Source organism: Hippoglossus hippoglossus, chromosome 19, assembly GCF_009819705.1.
Source record: "Hippoglossus hippoglossus isolate fHipHip1 chromosome 19, fHipHip1.pri, whole genome shotgun sequence".
In the NCBI taxonomy this organism is placed as follows: Eukaryota; Metazoa; Chordata; class Actinopteri; order Pleuronectiformes; family Pleuronectidae; genus Hippoglossus; species Hippoglossus hippoglossus.
Window position 1 is genome coordinate 5205628 of NC_047169.1, and position 18290 is coordinate 5223917.

At 43.8% G+C, this 18290-nt stretch overlaps 3 protein-coding genes across 3 annotated transcripts; 1 reads left to right on the forward strand and 2 right to left on the reverse strand.

Annotated features, from left to right (window-relative positions):
- Positions 1-144: 144 nt before the first annotated feature.
- Positions 145-6211, reverse strand: kif22 (kinesin family member 22). Its single transcript, XM_034570336.1, has 13 exons — positions 5787-6211; positions 5287-5499; positions 5074-5201; positions 4337-4488; positions 3884-4093; positions 3131-3527; positions 2642-2762; positions 2175-2295; positions 1850-2012; positions 1340-1434; positions 984-1184; positions 783-842; positions 145-346 (listed from the first exon to the last, which is right to left on the reverse strand). Exons 2-13 carry the CDS (start codon positions 5472-5474, stop codon positions 317-319), a joined length of 1866 nt encoding a protein of 621 aa, XP_034426227.1. The 5' UTR covers positions 5475-5499; positions 5787-6211; the 3' UTR covers positions 145-316.
- Positions 6212-6264: 53 nt separating this feature from the next.
- Positions 6265-8663, forward strand: pagr1 (PAXIP1 associated glutamate-rich protein 1). The gene is made up of 5 exons (XM_034570367.1): positions 6265-6452; positions 6704-6894; positions 7631-7964; positions 8060-8148; positions 8273-8663. The coding sequence occupies exons 2-5, from the start codon at positions 6720-6722 to the stop codon at positions 8506-8508; spliced, it is 834 nt and encodes a 277-aa protein (XP_034426258.1). The 5' UTR covers positions 6265-6452; positions 6704-6719; the 3' UTR covers positions 8509-8663.
- Positions 8664-9594: 931 nt separating this feature from the next.
- Positions 9595-16885, reverse strand: tlcd3bb (TLC domain containing 3Bb). The gene is made up of 7 exons (XM_034570364.1): positions 16412-16885; positions 14883-15089; positions 14482-14565; positions 13738-13963; positions 13172-13267; positions 11808-11917; positions 9595-11658 (listed from the first exon to the last, which is right to left on the reverse strand). Exons 2-7 carry the CDS (start codon positions 15005-15007, stop codon positions 11391-11393), a joined length of 909 nt encoding a protein of 302 aa, XP_034426255.1. The 5' UTR covers positions 15008-15089; positions 16412-16885; the 3' UTR covers positions 9595-11390.
- Between the last annotated feature and the right edge of the window lie 1405 nt (positions 16886-18290).

Here is an 18290-nt window from a genome sequence, read left to right on the forward strand (position 1 = left end):
CAGGTTTTCAAACTGGAACCAGGCAGAGCTGCAGCCGCAGAGGCTCACGGTTGATTCGTGAGCAGCGTGGAGGACATGTGACCACATGTGAAGGTGACCATCACATTTGTTCATGGTCATGAAGTAAACACGCCAAACATTCAATGTCATGCCAGACGTTTATTAAAAAGCACAGTGCGCCGCCAGCTGGTACACAGATGTAACTACAAAAACATGATAAGACAAAGAAGTCATGACAAATAAAAACTTTTGTAATAGGAATTATATACACTTGACGTGGGTTTTATTAAAACAATAAAATAAAAAAAAATAAAAATCACTTTCCCATGGCACTCAGGATGTTCGCCTGAAAAGGAAGAAGAAATGAACGTCAGCAAAGAGTAAAACAAGATCATCCTCAAAGCAGCATAATGTAGTAAAGCTGGTCACCACCTCCAGGTCATTAGTATGAACCAGAGTCATTAGCCACATTAGCATTTTTGTGAGTATTTATGAGCTAAATGCTACAGTGGAAAAGAGAAATAACTTAAATTTGTAACACTTTACAAATTAAGTTTGTTTAAATTAAATATGATTATCAATTTATTTTGGGATTTTGAAATACCACCTTTTTTTAACTATTAAATTCATTATCAATGTTGTTTTGCCAACATTTCTTACTTGACAAACATAACAGATAAGGCTTATTGGTGTCATTACTTGCAGTAATTTAGTCATAAACCAAAGAACTAGATGGAAATTCAGGCCGTAGATCAAAATCATTTCACTCTGGTTCCACTTACCTTCATGAAGGAAGAAAATCTCTTCTCTGTCATACCCTCAACTTTCACTAGATCTTCCAACTGTAAAACAGATAAGACACAGGAGGTTCATTAAAATCTCTAAACCCATCAATCACCTGAAGTTAGAAAAAGACAAGCTACTGTTGTGGCTCGAGTTACATTATACATCGAGGCCTAAGAGCAACATTTCCCTCTTCTGACCTTTGAGAAGCTGCCATGGATCTCCCTCCAGCCCAGGATGAGCTTTCCTTTCTTGTCACCGATCAGCTGCAGACCTTTCAGCTCTTTGAGGGAGCCGGAGTTAAGAACCTGCAGGATTTTTTGCCTGGAATGCTCCAGAACAGATGTGTCCAGTTGGGACTCCCAACTAGTCTCCATTATATTCTCTTTACCATCTGGAAGCTGAGAAAGAAAGTACAGACCAAGTAATTAGGAAAAGCCTGTACTTACAATTACAGAGAATATACAGTACATGAAAATAATTGAACACAGTCAACATTTATTTGTCTGCTTTTATCTGTTGCTTGTGAATCTGCAGGAAAGGCTGAGATGCTGACCTCAAGCTGGTCTGAAAGCTTCCTCTCTTTCTTCTTGACGCAGACCGACTGTTTCTTGACAACTGCAAGATGCTTTAGAGGTTGAAGCTGGGACACTGGTGGGGAGGAAACCACAAATTCAGTTAATTAATTCAAGTAATCCGTTAATGAGGAAATATTCACAATGTAGAAAGATACACAACAATTTTTACATTGAAACTGTCAAATAGTCTGTTAAATAAAATCAAAATAGTGCATCGTCCATGTACTAAGTTAAGCTTTCTGGCTCACACTCTGAGCTGCTGAGGGGTATAAAAAAATAATTCCTCCTCGTTGTCATTTGATATAATTTATGGCTCCTATAATGTAGACTGAGCTCTAATGTCACATTGCAGCTCATTGGCTCCAGTGATTCAACACAATAGAAGCAGTGAGTCACTACTCTTTGGGAGGCAGGAAAAATTAAGAATTACCAATTAGGAAAGAATGTCATATTTAGCTATTTTTCCATCGCTGTAATGTCCAACTGACCTTGTAGGGGTTGGACGACAGCCTGCTGCTTATTGGGTCTTGTAGCATTTGACGGTTTTCTTTGCAGAGGAGCTGTGGTGTTCTTAAAGGCGGGCTCCTGTTTGGCTAATTGGCTCATCAGAAGGGCCTGGCTCTCATACTTCTTCTGCTTCTCTTTGAGCTCCTGCAAAAACAACAGAGCGGTGAGGTTGGCTGTCAAATATCCAGGAAGAAGAGTCTGACACTGACAAAGGCTGGACCAGAATGTCAACAAAATACTTCTATGCAGAGTATATACCTGGAACATGTGTGGAAATAATGTGTGGTGATAAGTGTGTGTTTTCACCTGGATCTCCTTGCGAGACTGGGCCACATCATTAAGCATGCTGTTTCTGTCTTTGTCTTGGCAGCTCATCATCAACTTCTCCAGAGCTAATAATCTGTCCATCACTGATGGTTCTGACAAACTGGTGGAGACACAATCAAAGAATAGTAGTGAGACCACAGGTTAGGGAGGTCGTGTGCTTTCAAATGGAGTCAGAAGTCAAAAGGTCAGCCAGGCTGATCAAACACATGTGGCAGAATATTCCAGCACAGACAGACTGGCACACGTGATAACATTCAACAATAAAGCAGTGCTCCGTCTTCAAGAAAGATTCCAGAAGACACTAGAGCTAAAGCCAAATGGGAAAACTGCAGAGTGGTTGCTTTCAGCTCTAGCTATAAAAACAGGCAGTGCGTTTGCTCGGTTAACAAGTCGTATTAGCCGGACAAATAATCAAAGAGTCAGTCTATGGGTGTGTGGTCTTTAACCTGTCCAAATGTGCAGAGGGTGATGAACCACCCTGTTCGGTTTTCTTCTCCTCTTTCTGTTTCTTCTTCTGTGGCTCGGTGCCAGACCTTCCTGCCTCGTGGTGCTCTCTGGCCCGCTTCACTGGAGATGAAGGCAGAGGGGAAATTAACAGTTTGGTATTCAGTGCACTCAAGCAAGTGTTTGTGAGGTTCTCTAGAGTGTAAAGCAATCTAGATGATGGTACATCGGTTTGGGCTGCACTGCAGGGCTTGAATTAATGCCAAGGGAAAAGCAGGAACGCATTTAAGAAAATGATAGAAAAAAAAAAAAAAAAAACTCTAAAACTGTAGAAACCAGAGGTGCAAATATTTAAAAAGTACTTCCATCTTGCTGAGAGACAGCCGGCTGTTTACTCTAAGCTATCGTCCTCTAGGATGTGACATTGGTGCCCCCTGTTGGCATTTAGATCAAATTCTCAGAAGGAAAAGGTTTGTGCTCCTCTCACTCACCTGGCAACACGGGGACAGCAACAGTCTCCCGGGTGAAGGGCTTATTGACGATGAGCTTGGATTTGGCAGCAAAGTTGAGAGCACTAAATGTGTCGAAGTAGTATTTGTACTCCGGTGCAATATTTGTGATCATGACAGAGTGTGCGGAGCCACCCAAAGAGTCCTGTAGCAGCCGTGTTAGTTTACTGTCTCTGTACGGGACACGGACGGCAGTGCCAGAGTTCAGAGAATCCACCACTTTGCTCAGAGTGAAGAGAGACAGGTTGATGGCACCGCTCTCCTTCAGACGAATGCCCTGGTTGCCGGTGCGGCGGTTGTCCTCAGACCCAGCCAGGTCTACCAAGTACAGCTTGCCCGTCTGTTGTCGGTTGGGAAAGGCACGCTGAGTCCGCACAACCTGGATTATGGAGAAGATCAAAATTTTAGAAAGGGCAACAGCAAAATGGTCAGACAGAGGCGGGAGTAGAGGACAGAATTACAAGGCTGAGAAGCAGCATACATAGAAGTAAAAGCAGGATTTATGTTGGTTAAAAGGACAGGAGACACCAGTCTGTATCCCTCTTAGAATAGTCCCAGAAAGCCCAGATGCTGCTAGCGGGAGCGTTGCAAGGAAGAGTTAATATCAGCACCAGCTACCAAATCCTGGCCTACTACACAAAGACCACGACCTGTTTAAGATGCTGTCCAGAACAGACGCATGCACTGACCAGCTCAATAAACAAAACAGATCGTTGATCAGATTCAATATCACACCTTGATGAGGAGAATAGCATGGCTGCGGCTGGAACGCTCGTTTAGTTTGGTAGAGGCTGTAGTCCGATTGAGTGTGGCAGGCACAAAGAGTTTGTCAAATTCTGAGAAGGAGGAGATCGTTGTGTGGGTGAGGCCGGGGATGAGGATGTTCTTGTCCTTGTCCTCTCTGATTGGCAGATCGTGGGAGCTTGGCGATAGAAGATCTAGAACCTGAGAGAATGAGACGGATGCAATGATGAACTGCTCATAATGCTAATGCACATAGAGGATAAACAAAAAAGTACAAAAGCTATAATTCCTTTTTCTTTTGTAGTTTAAATAGTAAATTTGTTTCTCGTTAATATAAAAAAGGTCATTTATCGGTGCTCATTTGTTATATGCTATAACAAATGACTATGAATCACTGACACCGGGCCCCACTATGCTGTGTGTTAACCAGCCAACAATTCCTACCTTCTCATTGTAAATTTCCAAATAAGACATGCCAATGCTGTAGTCCCATCCATCATCTTCATCCTTTGCTTTCACCAGATTGAAGACCTCGCGAACGGCTCTGGGGATCATGCCTGGCTGCCCTGAACTGCCCAACATGGTGTGTGTCTTACCTGAGAGTTGGCAGAAAACAAAATAAACACTTTAGAGAGTTGTGCCAAAATGGAATCATCTGCCAAAAAGAGATCACGCAGCATCTGAAGGTTGTATGGCAACCTGGATCAAACAATTATAACTAGTATCAAACACACACTTTACTTTATGTCCTTGGTCAAATTAAAGGTAGGTCTATATGAAATTGTAATGGTTCTGGTAAAAATGTTTGCAGTTAAGAGCGTAATCAGGCATGATATATACACTCGTTGATTATAGGTAATACTATTGTTTCTGGTGTGCATGTGTGTTTGGTAGCTGATGTCTCAGTTTAAATATTTTCCAGACAGCAATACAAATCATGAGAATCAGTTGCTGGTGGTAGATTTATTTCTGGCCCAATACAGAACAACTCAAAGAGAAAGTAGTCCCTACAAAAACATTAAGCCAAAGAAAGTCTTGAAAGAGTGAGCTCAACACTGAAACTCAGCATTATAAATTAAACCAGGTAACACAATAACTTGTATTCCACTTATACCATTAAGAAAATGGTAAACTGGCGGTGGAATATACAGTCATAAGATTTTAATTTGCTCTATAAACACCTGCTCCTGTTGGCCCATAGGCAAACACACTGGCATTCTGTCCATTGAGGGCGTGCGGGAGAACGGGCTTCACCGAGGAGAGGAAAACCTGCTGCTGGGTCGTTTGTTCCCCGTGAAACGCGTCAAAGCTGAAAACACATCACACAGAACTCTCAGAACACATCAGGATTCCTTAGAGATCAAACCAGTTGAGTTACACTGGGAGCAACGTACTGGTATTTGACCGTTTCAGTGGCGTTCCTCCAGTTGGTGATCTCCAGGTTCTGGGAGTCCAGGCCTCTCACGCAGGGCCCCTCGCTTTTCTCGTCCGGTTTGCCCATGTAGGGTCGGAGACGGACCGCCACCCGGACCCTGGAGGTCTTCCTGTTCGCTCCATCTCCCGTCGCCACACGCTGAGCCATGTTGAACTCGTAAATACAAAAACGCCTGGAGGACAACAAGCGAGAGTTAGCCACGTATGTTCTTGTTGAGGAACAACAGTTAAACAGTTCAAACACATTAAAGTAAGTTAGAATGAATCACTGTTCTGCAACAAACAATGCAAAGTGATAATAATAAGTTATGTGCACTTTATTTACCGATGGCCTCTTTGGGCTAACACGCTAACTAAGATAGCGTCGTGTCCCGCAAACGCCTCGGTCTCAGACGCGTTAGCCTAAAAGTTTGCGTTGCTGCTTCGTCGAATTCATTACGAATGTAACGTGAACACGTACCGATATTGTGAGAGAACTCCTGCTTCAAAACCCCCTTCGTGAGTCTCCAAGTTCCACTTCGGGCGACATTGCGGACACCGACTTTTAACAATGGCGTCGCATCTTCTCTAACGGAACACTTTTCAAAAGAGGAGCGCTGCCACCGGAAACGACTGCGGACCAATCAGAGGCCGCCCAGACACTGGCGCCTATTTGACGTCGAGCCACATTGTTAATGAGACGTAATCGTGCGTCAAACGTCGCCGTAAACTTTATGGTTTATATTCACCATTTGAATTACGCTGTTAACGTGCAGAGCGAAGCAAATTGTACGCGTTTCAATTCCGTGCGATCGGAATTGAGCTACGTACGGGATTGCGCGTTGCACAGGAACTGACGTCACCGCAGATCTGCACCACAGATGCGAAAACTGCGCGTCGCTCACTCGCGCTCCCGACGGACCATCCGCATGATGTTTAAATCAGCGGGAACGCGCGGCGCAGTCTCGCCGGACCGAGCGGACGGTCACGCAGTTGTTGGAATCCAAAATGGCGCAATGTTTACGTCTATTCAGATCTGGTTTTTGTCCCTAGCAGGTCTCATGGCGCGATGCGGTGACTTTATCTCCCGGGAAAGTTAATCCGAAGACAACAGTTAACCGCCACGTCACTGATCCACGATAATCCGGTAATTTCACGCTCATATGTTGGCTTCATTGTATTTTCTGTTTAGGCCTGATGTTAGAAACCCTGTTAAATCTAAAAGAGATAAAGATGGTGTTTCAACTGAGAAGCGGCAGCTCACTCGTCTATCGTGAAGCACGTGTTGAACGCTTCATGCCTGGGATCCCTGTTAGCTAACTCTCTGAACGACCCCGGTAACCTCGCGTGTTGATAAACAACCATGTGGTTATGAATCAGATCCCTGTGTGGGTGCAGGTCTCCAGGGGGCAGGATGCAGGCGGAGGTCGCACACTCTTCACTGACAGAGGGCATCGAGGCTCTGGGGGTGAAGGACACGGAAACACCTGCTGCAGAGGAGGAGAACAAACCGGAGCAACAAGACACAGAGCTGACAGCTGCCACAGAGAAGGAGGAGGAGGAGGACTTTGCACCCAAGGAGGAAGATGGTAAATCCTGGGAAACACATACTGGAAAACAGAGGGAGATTTAGTAGTAGGAAAGAGGTCTTATCTTTTTTTGGTGGGGGGTAATGGCAAGTCGAGATTGAGATGTATCAGTCCTGTTTTTCACTTCCTGAAACCGTATCAGTCTCATACCAGTGAGACCAAAACAACTTCTATGACATGTTTAACCAGCTTTATGCTACTAACCTCGGTTAAGTAAAAGTTTTTGAAAAACAAATACATACAGAGAATTGATGCAGTAGAACTTCTTTTAGTATCTAGTTTCACAGTCATGACTCAAAAAGAACATAAATAAATAAATCTAGGAATACACAACAATTACTTCAATTACTTAAACAGCTTTTATGCCACAAATGTCTTGTATATGATACCTATCAATGTTTTACTCTTTCCAGGGTGACTTATTTCTTGAGAAATCTGTGATAATGTACCAAAGTTTAATGGGTTCGTCTTTAGTCCATGTGCTATCCTCCCACCAAGTTTCATAGAAAACCGTTCTGTAGTTAAGGTTTAACAAACTTTCAAAGTGCAGGAAAGAACGTGAGAGTACAACTAATGCTTTAAATGAATGAGTTAGCAATCAAATATATATCAGTATTTATAACGTGGGTAAATGAAAATGAGGTGTGAGTTTTTTTTGTCAGTTTGGAAAGTGTTTTATTGATTTTACTTTTACTCAAAAGCTTTTTATTAAACTTCCTTGTTGTTGCTTCCTCAGATGGAGACATGGACGCAGCGGAAGGAGAGACGAACATGGACGAAGCCCAGACGGACTCAGGTGTAAACGGGGAGGAGGGGAAGCAGGCTGTCGAGGCGGAGGATGAGTGGGAGCTTGCGTACAGCGACGAGGAAATGGAGGACACCAAAAACTGGATGCCCCCTCCTGCCGAGATCAAAAGACTCTATGAGCTCCTCGCTAAAGGAGAGATGCTGGAATTAAACTTTTTGCCCCTTCCGAGACGGCCCCCTACACCTGAACGCGCAGAGTCACCGGAAATAGATGAGGAGGATGAGGCGGCGAAGGAAAGGGAGAGGGAGGAGAGAGAGCACAGGTCAGTTTGACCATTTATCAATCATCTCAACTCAAATTGTGGTTTGTGTAATGATTTAGGAGGAGAAGGCTCATGACTTTCAGTTTTTTTTCCAGGCCTCTAACTCCAACTGAGTTTGACTTTGATGAGGAGCAGATGCAAGCCACTCCGAAAAACGCCTTCATCAACAGACGCAGAACACCAGGTGTGATAAACCGTAGACGTTTGCACTCTTGAACTGCTGAAGCTAAATCATCTACTTCTGAACTGTCTTTATCTTTGATGATGTTTTCCTTTGTACTGACTTAAATGTTTTTCCTCCCTCCCAGGATCGTCAGCTCGCTCATCCGTAAAAAGGGAAGCTCGTCTGGACAAAGTGCTGTCGGACATGAAGCGCCACCGCAAGATCGAGGAGCACATAATGCGCACGGGCAGAGATCTCTTTAAGAGCGAGAAGAAGAAGGAGGAAGCTCTGTCTCCCAACAGCCAGAAGGAGCGGGAGAAGGAGAGGGAACGAGACAGCAACCCCAACACCATCTTTTCACCGAGACAGAGGAGATACTGAGGTATTAAGACAGATGAGGACTTGCCCAGAGGCTAACAAGGACAAATTCTTTCCAAGGTCTTTCTCAAAACTTGAATTTTTTAATGTAATGAGTTTTGTATGTTTTCTATGTGTGTTTTGTATAATGGCAATAAACATTTTAACCCTGGAATAACCCTGTTGTACTGTAGATCTTGATTTTTAAAAACTTCTGTAACAGCATATGATCCTGTCAGTATATCATGTGATACACCCAACATCCTGAAACATTATGGATAAGATAACAAAGGGTGTATTCTTGGCTAATGTGGTGAATTAAATACCTTAAAAAATGCAGGTAAATCACCTTCAACAATTGTGTAAGTAGTTTAAGTGCTTTACACAATCGCTCTGTCGGCCAAACTACTCATTGAAGTTCAGCTGGTTACTTTATTATTATTATTGTGGCCTATAATTCTAACTCTTTGATTTGTAAAAACATTTTACTGCGAATAAGAACTTTAAAAAGCTCCACCACACATTTTAATTCATCTCCTGCTTTCTATTAAATTTTTGTAATTTTCCTTTTAAATAATTGACATGTTAGAAACGAGGTAAAACACGCATAAAATATGCAATAATTACAATCGGTGTGCAAGAAGGAACACAAGCATTAGAATCTACCCCAGGCTCCAAATTTGGGCGTTTACAGTCAATTTCTTCTCCAGTGTCATGGCCCCGGATCCACTGAGCTGCATACTGTTTCCAACTAGCTTGTTACCTGATATCCGGAAATATTGCGGTGAAAGAGTCACTAATATTAATTTCCTGCAATGGCTAGATATACCGAGAGGGCTTTAATAGATTCCTATCCCACTAAAAAAATTTAAAAAAAGACTGTAGGGGTGACATGTTTTGTTCCACCTGAGACAATATCAACCATTTCCCCCCCAAAAATAATGTGTTGTTCCCACCATAAAACTGCTCATTAAAAGTGTTCAGGTTTCAAAGCTAAACATGTAATTCTGAGCCCTCTACTGGTTCATGTTCACCATTGAATTGAGAATGTCTGAAATAAAAGCCACGATAAATATGTTCACAGTGATAAAGAAAAGACTGGAGACAGGATCAGGACAGAGAAGTATATTTCAGCTAAGTTTGAATAACAATACAGCCTCCATACAAGGCTCAGAAGCATAGAGTATAGTATGTATGCATAAATATGCATTCAAAACCACAAACCAAATAAATAAATAAATAAATACTTACAAATAAATAACGAGCATTTTTGTGGAATATACAGTACATCAGTTGAAATGTTTTTAGTATCGTCAAGAAGCATTATCGTATTAATTCATGGAACAGGGGGGAATGAATATTCTGTGTTCAACATGCCCACAGTTGTCCAGATGTTTTGGCACACGCTTCTCTTTCTTGATGGATTCAGAGCTTTGTTTTTGTTTGTTTTTCTTGACCCACTTCCAGGACAGTGTAGCTGCTTTAAAACAAACATAAAATGATAAAAAAGCCAGTTTGTTCATAGAAGGTTCATGGAACCAGTGGCTCAAATACACGGCTCAATGATCAGAGCAATTCAGACAATGCTAAAACGAGTCATTGGCTTATTGATGGTTTGAAAACAACAAATGAGCTACATCAACACTATTGGACAGATCTGCTGCATGTCAATCACGAGGGAATGCTTCCCCGTGATCGCCCTTTCACTTCCCTTCAAACTGTGGCGTTGCAAGTCCCCAAACAAAACTATAAGTACTTCATGGATCCCTGTTTGAACTATTCAAGCCAATCGAATGGATATTTGAAAATGACCATACTGATAAAAACAGAAAATAAAAAAAACACACGTGGATTCGGTTTAAAGTGACTGCTACCGGTCATCACTTCCCTGTATGCAGAAAAACACCAGTGAGTGCAGTAAATGGAATGAAGTCATATCTACACGGAAACAAAGAAGCACTGGTGGAACTTTTTGGGGTCGTCTGTGTTACACTAGGCAGTAAAACTGTGAAATGATTGGTTTTAATGCTGAAATGTAAGTGTTCTGCAAAAATGACAAAAAAGAGAAAACGAGGAAAAAAAAAAAAAAAAATCAACATTGACTAATACTGACATGGAAATAAGGACAATTTTACATCGGCTATGTACACCCGTCACGTTTTTGTGCTCGAGGGAAAACCTCTTCCTTATAGTCAAGAGGATAAAAATAAATAAAAACCTAAATGAACTGCAAAGTATGGGGGGGGGGGGGGGATAAGGCAGCAGAATACAGTCTGGTGAGATTATCTCCCTTCTAAAGATGAGTCAGTCTGCAGGTTGGTTACATTTTGTTAGAGTGACAGTGACTACATAGAGGATACAGATAATAAACACTAACAAGTCAAAATACTGCTGAGCCGGGATTTTTTTCTCTTTTTTGAAGGTCTTCTTCATTACTAAACTGAATTAGGCCTTTCATCTACAGCAAATGTACTAACATACAATATTATACATTCCTACTTTCCTGCTCTTCCCATACCGTGAGGCAGAGAGGACTGAATTTGATCTACATGAGGGAAATAGCCATCAATGCTCGCTATACATCCAGGCAAATTCCTCTCAGGTCAGTGCATGTTCCTTTCTGTCACAGTGCCCGATGACATCTTTAAATACAGAGTGTGCTAACACACCATTGTTTCCTACAAACTGAGAAGCCGAAGTGCTTGAGGGCCAGCAACCAAATCATTCAGCTGTTAGAGTCTGACTGCTGGCCACAAAGACTTCAGCGCTCTGTGACGCCATTGTCTGTAGCTTTCTTCATATTGCTACTTGTTTCAAGTCTCACTTTTCCCCTCACAGCTTTCTTTCCTTTACAAACTCATTGGTACATTCGCCTTCCTTCCCTCCCCCCCTCCCCTCCACTCTTCTCAGTGAGTGGACAGCTCAGGCTCTGTGGAGCGGGTGCTGTAGCCGTTAGCGGGCTGGGGCAGCGCGCTGCCGTCTGTCTGGCTCTCCTTTGGTGCGGCTGTAGTCGGGCGTGGTCTCTGAGAGCGGGAGGTGCCCATGAATAGTCGCAGGGCGCCCCTGCAAATTAGGGAGAACCAATAGAGCTGGGGGGCCATGAGCAGAGCAGCACCGAGGTTACAGTGCCATGGCACTTTGAAGGGAACCATGTGGAAGGGGATGGAGGCGTACCTGGATACAAACAGGAGATTAAGAGGATTACAGGACTGTAAAGACATGTTCCCAGTCTTATTTACATAATCCATATGATAGAGATCACGCGACCCCAGCTCAGCGAGAGAGCAGAACATGAGAAAACAGAGATGGAAAGAAAGACATACCTTCCATAGGCGTAGTAGAGGTAAGGGAAGAGGAGGACTCGACAGATGAAAAAAGTGATCAGCATTAGAGCCCCATTCACTTTGTGCAGGATAGTGTGTTGCTGTTTGTACTGAGAGCGAAAAAAACAGAGGGAGAGGTCGAGAGAGGGAGACAGAAAAGCAAGCAGTATAGTTTGTTGAAGGCTGACGATGTTAATCTTCTTTGCCATCGTTTTATTGTTAATACCTTCATCGCTATAATTGTTAAATCCTATCTGCACGGACAGAACAAGAGAGTACAGTATGCCATGCTGCTGGTCTATTTCTAAAGGAGGTAGCGGAGCAGTGTGCGTGTCAGTGAAGCAGTCCGTTTTTTTTTTACATTCTCATTTGTTTAAAGCAGATTACTTAACTTTTATCTTTAACTGTCAACCTGCTTCAGTGAGATAACACTGAGGACAAGCTCACCCGTGTTTCCTCCCCTTCACTGGTCACAGAATAACATGGCATCCCATCGATACATACACTATTGTTTTTGTTACCTCCACCAAGGCGGTTATGTTTTCACTCTTCTGTTTGTTTGCTGCTTGGTTGTATGGAAGCAAGATTACACAAAAACAGCTGAACGGTTCACCACGAAGCTGGAAGGATGTGGTATGGGTCAGGGTAGAATCCATTAAATCTGGTTGCAAAGCTGTTTAAATCACTTTCTTTAACATTGTGAGATAGACATTTTCACTGGTTTCCCAGAGAATAATTCCTGGATTTTGATGAAAAAAAATAGGCACATTATCTATGTCAATGTGCAATGTGGTGCAGCTTGATTGAAATTAAGGGGACTATGCGGCCTTGGCGGAGGTATGCGAGACATTCTAGGTATTTGTAGTTTTTTTTATTCTATTGCTAAAACAGCTCTGAGACCAATGTTATTTATCAAACGACCACATGCACTGTTGTCAGGGACAGGAGGGCCAGGGTGCTGAGTGATGGAGGGTAAAAGGACAAGCGGATATCCAGTCTAAGTACTAGGGGTTTATTCAGAGGCTAACAGCTGTAGGAGCCTCAGATGGGTGACGAGCAGAAAGCCGTGGTGGGAACAAACTTCATACATACACTGAGACACTGAACACATACCCACACAAGCCTAAAACACACACAGGTGGATGCAGCTCCTACGATGTGTATTCACAAAAACTGTGTTACCGATTAATGCGTGATGTGTCTGACAGGATGGGTGTGAAAAAGGTGCATGCTGGGAGTGTGAACGGAAAATATAATCTCCATTGAATGAAAAAGAGAGGAAAGAACCGGACAGTGCAGAGGAGCTTTAGTGTGAGACATGCAACAAGGATTGAAACTTCTGTGAGGGTGAACAAGGAACTTACCTGGATGAGTATTTTTCCTAAGCAGACAGACGGAGTGCTGAGCTCAGCCATGAACATTATACCCTGGAAATAATCTCCCTTTCCTTGTCGCCAAAACTAGAAATCGAAAATGAGATTAATTAATACTTAGTGCAATTACAGATGTGTTCCTTTGTGGACTTTCTGCAATAAACACACATCTCTTCATAAATATATACCTGGGGCTCGCAGGACAAAAATCTGCCCTCCCCCAGTGTTTTTGACTTGCAGTGCAGTTGTAAAGAGGTTTTTCCTCATCAAAGATTCTCTTTCATCAACAACACTCCTCAGTCTACCATTATTATTATCATTTGACATTTTCTACTTTTTCTGGGTGCACCGGCCTCCCACACAGTTCTCTCTATAGTGATGTAAACGAATTCAAATTAAAGCTTAGCACTTAAACATAATAACTATTATTTGATTTCAAATTGAATGTGCTGAAGCTCCGTGGCTGAGGAACTGGACGGTAGCTAAAGCAGTGCTATATTTTTGCATTGTCTTGCACTAATCGCTGCTGAAAATAAAGAGCAATGTGTGACAGTTACCACAGAGACGGGGAAGCAGACGGTGACCATGACAACATGGTGCAGCACCATGAGGAACTCGCGACGCAGGTAGCTGGTCAGTGCTGAGCTCATTTGCTGGGGTGCAGCCGAGGCCTCCTCATGCCCTTTGACCCGTAGCTTGTACCAGTAGCACATGAACATTGCGTAGATGTCGTACACAAAGTAGGGAACGGCGAACATGATGTAAGAGCTCGTCAGCCAATGCCTGCATTGAGAGGGAGAGAAAGTGACTTTTAAAAACACAGAAATTAAAGAATGAACAGTATGAGCTGAGAATTCCCACAAACAGAGCAAGAACACAGCTTTTCTAACACCATGTTAGCCTGTTACGATGGTAACGACACAGTTTGACTTTTTCATAATAACCAGTGCAGTGATTGCTCTCAATACAGACCAACTTCTTCCCTCTGGAATCTAAGTAACTCTCCATGGAAGTGATTTCATCTGAATCGACAATGATTTAAAAGTGATAAAATGCTTTGGGCATTTATTTTGAGCAGTGAAAACTTTAGGGATTGCTTGAGTAAAACTATTTATACACTTTTACGCTACTCTCCGACAAGATATTAATGTAAATTGTTGATTAACATTTACTTTTAGTTAAAAAAAGACAAGGATTCCACATCCCAAAGAACACTTGCATGGTACATTTTGCACATTACAAGACATGGAAGGCTGATTGTATGTAATTGAAAATGTTCTCATAAAAATGTTTTGTCTCACTGGTCCTCGATGATGTCCTCGCAGGAAGAAGCAATGATGTAGCCAGCTGAGGAAGCCATGACTGCCTGGACTGACGACACCAACCTTGGAACAGAGAATGGAAAATAAACACAAAGCTTTTCTCAAGGGTTTCAGATTGTCTACTCAACCCTAGTTAACCCTTCCACATTTATGCTGAAACAATGCTGAAAGCATAACTGCAGCCACAACAACTTGACATACTGCATGTAAACTTTAGTCTCAACAACTTATAGGGTAATGCAGTGAAAGTCGCATGGAAGTACTTGAATTTTGAGCAATATCTTGAGGGCTGTGTATCTATGTGATATATCTGCAGCCATAAGGCGCTTCAATGCAAGTCTCAAAGAAAACAAAAAAACCCAAGTATAAGAGGGCCTCACCTGGCCGACACAATGACTGCATCTCCTTCGCTCCATCTGAGCGCCGGGATGGACTTGAGACATTGTTTGGACAGAAGGAAAAGACCTGGAAAGAACACAGACCCAGCAGCTAGGATGGTCAGCATGGTCCCCGGTGATCCGTCTGAGAGGCAAAAAGTTCAGCAGGCAATCTGGTCCTTGAGATCCGTGGCTCTTCCCCCCCTCTCTCTGAAAGACACAACACATCAGACAGTGGAGAGACGGTTCATATTGATCTCACTGGCAGCAACTCCCACATCTATGCATTTGCTAAGATAACAGACAAAGCACAGTATCAAAGTCCAACATATGTCTCCATATACGAGTCTAGCCTCACTAGGGGGGGTTGCCAGAAGTACAACGAAGATAATGTGCGGAGAACAGACACTTGGGGAATAAATGTTGAAATTTTACAAATATAAAAAAGGTGGAAGAAGAGAGTTAAAGGAATAGAAAGCCTGAGTTCATGGGACAGAAGATCAGATAGAAGGTCCTGTTGTGCAACACCCTGCCCCTGCACATGTGATCTTATTCACATTTATTCCCGGGGCAACCATGTGCTAGTTCCATGTGGTTTTGCAGTTTGCTTACACTGGACTAGCTGACTCATTAAAAAGTTTTAGTCCATTAGCAAAAATACGCACTGCGCCTTTTTTTAAAACATGCACGTCGAAACTATCGACACAGACCCGGGCTGCTGGTGCTCCGGGTCCGTGTGGACAGAATCTATCCGTCTGTAAAACACTTAAGATCTACAAGTTTGGGCGGATGAGCAAAGTGACACCAGCTCGATGTGCAACTCAACTATCATGGTTTTGACCTGACACAACGTCCATGTGGACGTTAGCACGAGCAGCTAAAGGACTCGATGTGAAGTCGAAGATCACACATGTCAAACCTCCCCGGCTCGGAAGTCACGCTTACTTAGCTCCACTGCACGTTTTCCATCAAAAACACCAGCTAGTTAAGCTAACAACAACAACACCGGGCAGCTACAGGTAACATGTGATGTGGCCGCCAACCTGTTAGCAACAAACCGGCCGGTGTGTGTGTTTGACGGGGGAAGACGGACCATGCTAACAGGACATGTCCTCCCCAGCCCCTCGGCGAGCATGACCCCGCTGTGCGAATCACTGCTAACAATGACGCTAGGTCCGTTAGCTCGCGTTAGCATCTCGTCTTCGCCGCCACAGCTTCGGTCAGCAACCATTTCGTTTAGAGCCCGTTCAACACACCGGAGAAAGCAACACGGTGGAGACGAGAGAACACAGATAAAACCAGAACGTGGACCCGCCCGCGGTTTGAGACAAGTTCACGAAAAGGCCACGCTGCCGCTAAACTGTCCTGTTAGCTTGTTATTTGTTTGTAGCCGTTAGCTGGCGCTAGCGACTGAGCGGGCTGATCCCCGTGCACGCCAAATCACTGCTCGCTAGCTAGCCAGCTGGCTAACGGACTTCTGGGTCCACACATGTTTTCTAAATAAATGGAGAAACGGATGAAGCAGCATTTACTCAGAGACTCTGCGGAGTCCGGTCAGCGGCCAGTCGAAGCTCGGGTCCGGCGGAAAGCGGTTAGAGGTGTCCCGGGGGTCTCCGCCTCGACGATCCGCATGTTTATGCGGCCACTCCGATGTCTGACGGGTAGCAGCAGCGAGCTAACGCTAGCTTGCAGCAACTTAGATCGAAATCTACGCGAGGGCAGCTCACTGGGAGCATGGAGACGTCCCCGCGGTGTAGCCGGCTCAAGCTAAGCGGCGAGTCAACACGCGGCCAAGGCGACGGGGGAAGCGGCGGTGACACGGTGCGATCCGGGTGGGTCCGAGGCGGCGACGTTAGCTGATCCCAGCCGCTATGTCATCGCATCAGCAGAGAGCAGATCCGCCGCTGCCTCCTTACAGATGCAACGTTGACTCAACAGTGTGGAAGGAGGCTGCTGCTGCTGCTGCTGCGCCAGGTCCAGGTCCCACAGCTCCGCAGCAGCAGCTCCTGTCTAACGAGGAACCTGCACAACTCACTGCTTTGTATTCAAGTAGTTTGCTATTTGTTGCTGTTTTCCGATGAATGGAGGATTTAGTTTTATTCCCTTTCACTCAGTATTCCTTGTCTTACTTATGGGTCTCTCTAACCCATGGTGGCAGTACATAGAGTAAAGTCAGAGGAAGATTAAATAAACATACATATACATATAAACTCCCCCTTACACACATGGGACATGGGGTGGGGTCTTTCTGAAGCTCAGGTCCTCAGGAGTTTGAGGGTTTTGAGTAGTATCTTTGATGTTCCCTTTCTGGACAGAGGCGTCAGATGTTGGACCTGTGATCTGCTGGAGCCACTCTCCCAGTTTCAGTAAGGGCAAGCTCACATCGTGGCAGCGGCAGCTCGTTGAGGCACTCACACTTCCAGTGTAAACAAAAACTGCCCGTGATATGAAAAGGAAGCTGACTTTGATGCCACACCGTTTTGATGCAGCTGTCTTTGTTGCCAAGCTGTTTGGAGGCAGCTTAACAGCTGTTACAGTTGCCACGCTATCTGAGAGCAACTAAAGCTGTTTGTGATTTATTCAATGAGATATATACTGGTTTACGAAAGTTTATTAGATAGTTGTTAGCTCTCGGGGGGGTGGGGGGGGGTTGGACTCAAACAGCTGCTGCAACCTTTACAAATCATTGACAGTTTCTGTTGCCACCGGAAGTGCCTCGACGAGCTGCTGCTGCCACGATTTGGGCTTTTCTCTCTCTCTCTCTCTCTCTCTCTCTCTCTCTCTCTCTCTCTCTCTCTCTCTCTCTCTCTCTCTCTCTCTCTCTCTCTCTCGTAATGGGCCTCAGTGCAGTGGCGCTTCTAAGGAGGCCCGGGGCGGGCGGGGCCACCTTGATACAGTAAAGGCTATATTGTAAATTACAGCACACTTGTAATAACAGTAACAGTCTATAATACTTTTTGAAGCACTTTCTTATTTATTTTATTAACTAATATTAACTGATGAAAAAGCAGCCATGTGCAGTAATATAGGAAATTGTGGATGTGATACATTGAAATCAAGATGCATCGTTGTTGCATTCATCCTGTGCCAATGAAAAAGTGTAAACCATGCACATATTCTCTGTATTCTAACTTAATTACCTACTTCATTCTATTTTCTAATTTCACATGTTCTCTTGTCTTCTTCATTTAATATCTGCTGCTGCTGTAACAACTTAATGTCCCTGGCTTGGGATCAATAAAGTTGATCTAATAAATAATGGATGGAGGATTCTTTTGTTGTGGTTGTAGAAGATTGTGCAGTAAAACCCCCCAAAAATACTGCAGGGTCCGTCAGGGTATAATGGACGGACGTGTAATTAAACGTGTACAGTGTAAATGTAGTGAAAGAGTCAAAGTTGGTGTTAATGGT

Coding starts and splice junctions, on each gene's coding strand:
- kif22 (XM_034570336.1), bottom strand. CDS start 5,474: ATGGCTCAGCGTGTGGCGACGGGAGATGGAGCGAACAGGAAGACCTCC. Junction 2,013..2,174: donor AGTCTCGCAAGGAGATCCAG/GTGAAAACACAC, acceptor TTGTTTTTGCAG/GAGCTCAAAGAGAAGCAGAA. Junction 1,185..1,339: donor AGCTTTCAGACCAGCTTGAG/GTCAGCATCTCA, acceptor TTTCTTTCTCAG/CTTCCAGATGGTAAAGAGAA.
- tlcd3bb (XM_034570364.1), bottom strand. CDS start 15,007: ATGCTGACCATCCTAGCTGCTGGGTCTGTGTTCTTTCCAGGTCTTTTC. Junction 14,566..14,882: donor GCAGTCATTGTGTCGGCCAG/GTGAGGCCCTCT, acceptor CTCTGTTCCAAG/GTTGGTGTCGTCAGTCCAGG. Junction 13,268..13,737: donor TCTGCTTCCCCGTCTCTGTG/GTAACTGTCACA, acceptor TTCGATTTCTAG/TTTTGGCGACAAGGAAAGGG.
- pagr1 (XM_034570367.1), top strand. CDS start 6,720: ATGCAGGCGGAGGTCGCACACTCTTCACTGACAGAGGGCATCGAGGCT. Junction 6,895..7,630: donor TGCACCCAAGGAGGAAGATG/GTAAATCCTGGG, acceptor TTGCTTCCTCAG/ATGGAGACATGGACGCAGCG. Junction 7,965..8,059: donor AGGGAGGAGAGAGAGCACAG/GTCAGTTTGACC, acceptor TTTTTTTTCCAG/GCCTCTAACTCCAACTGAGT.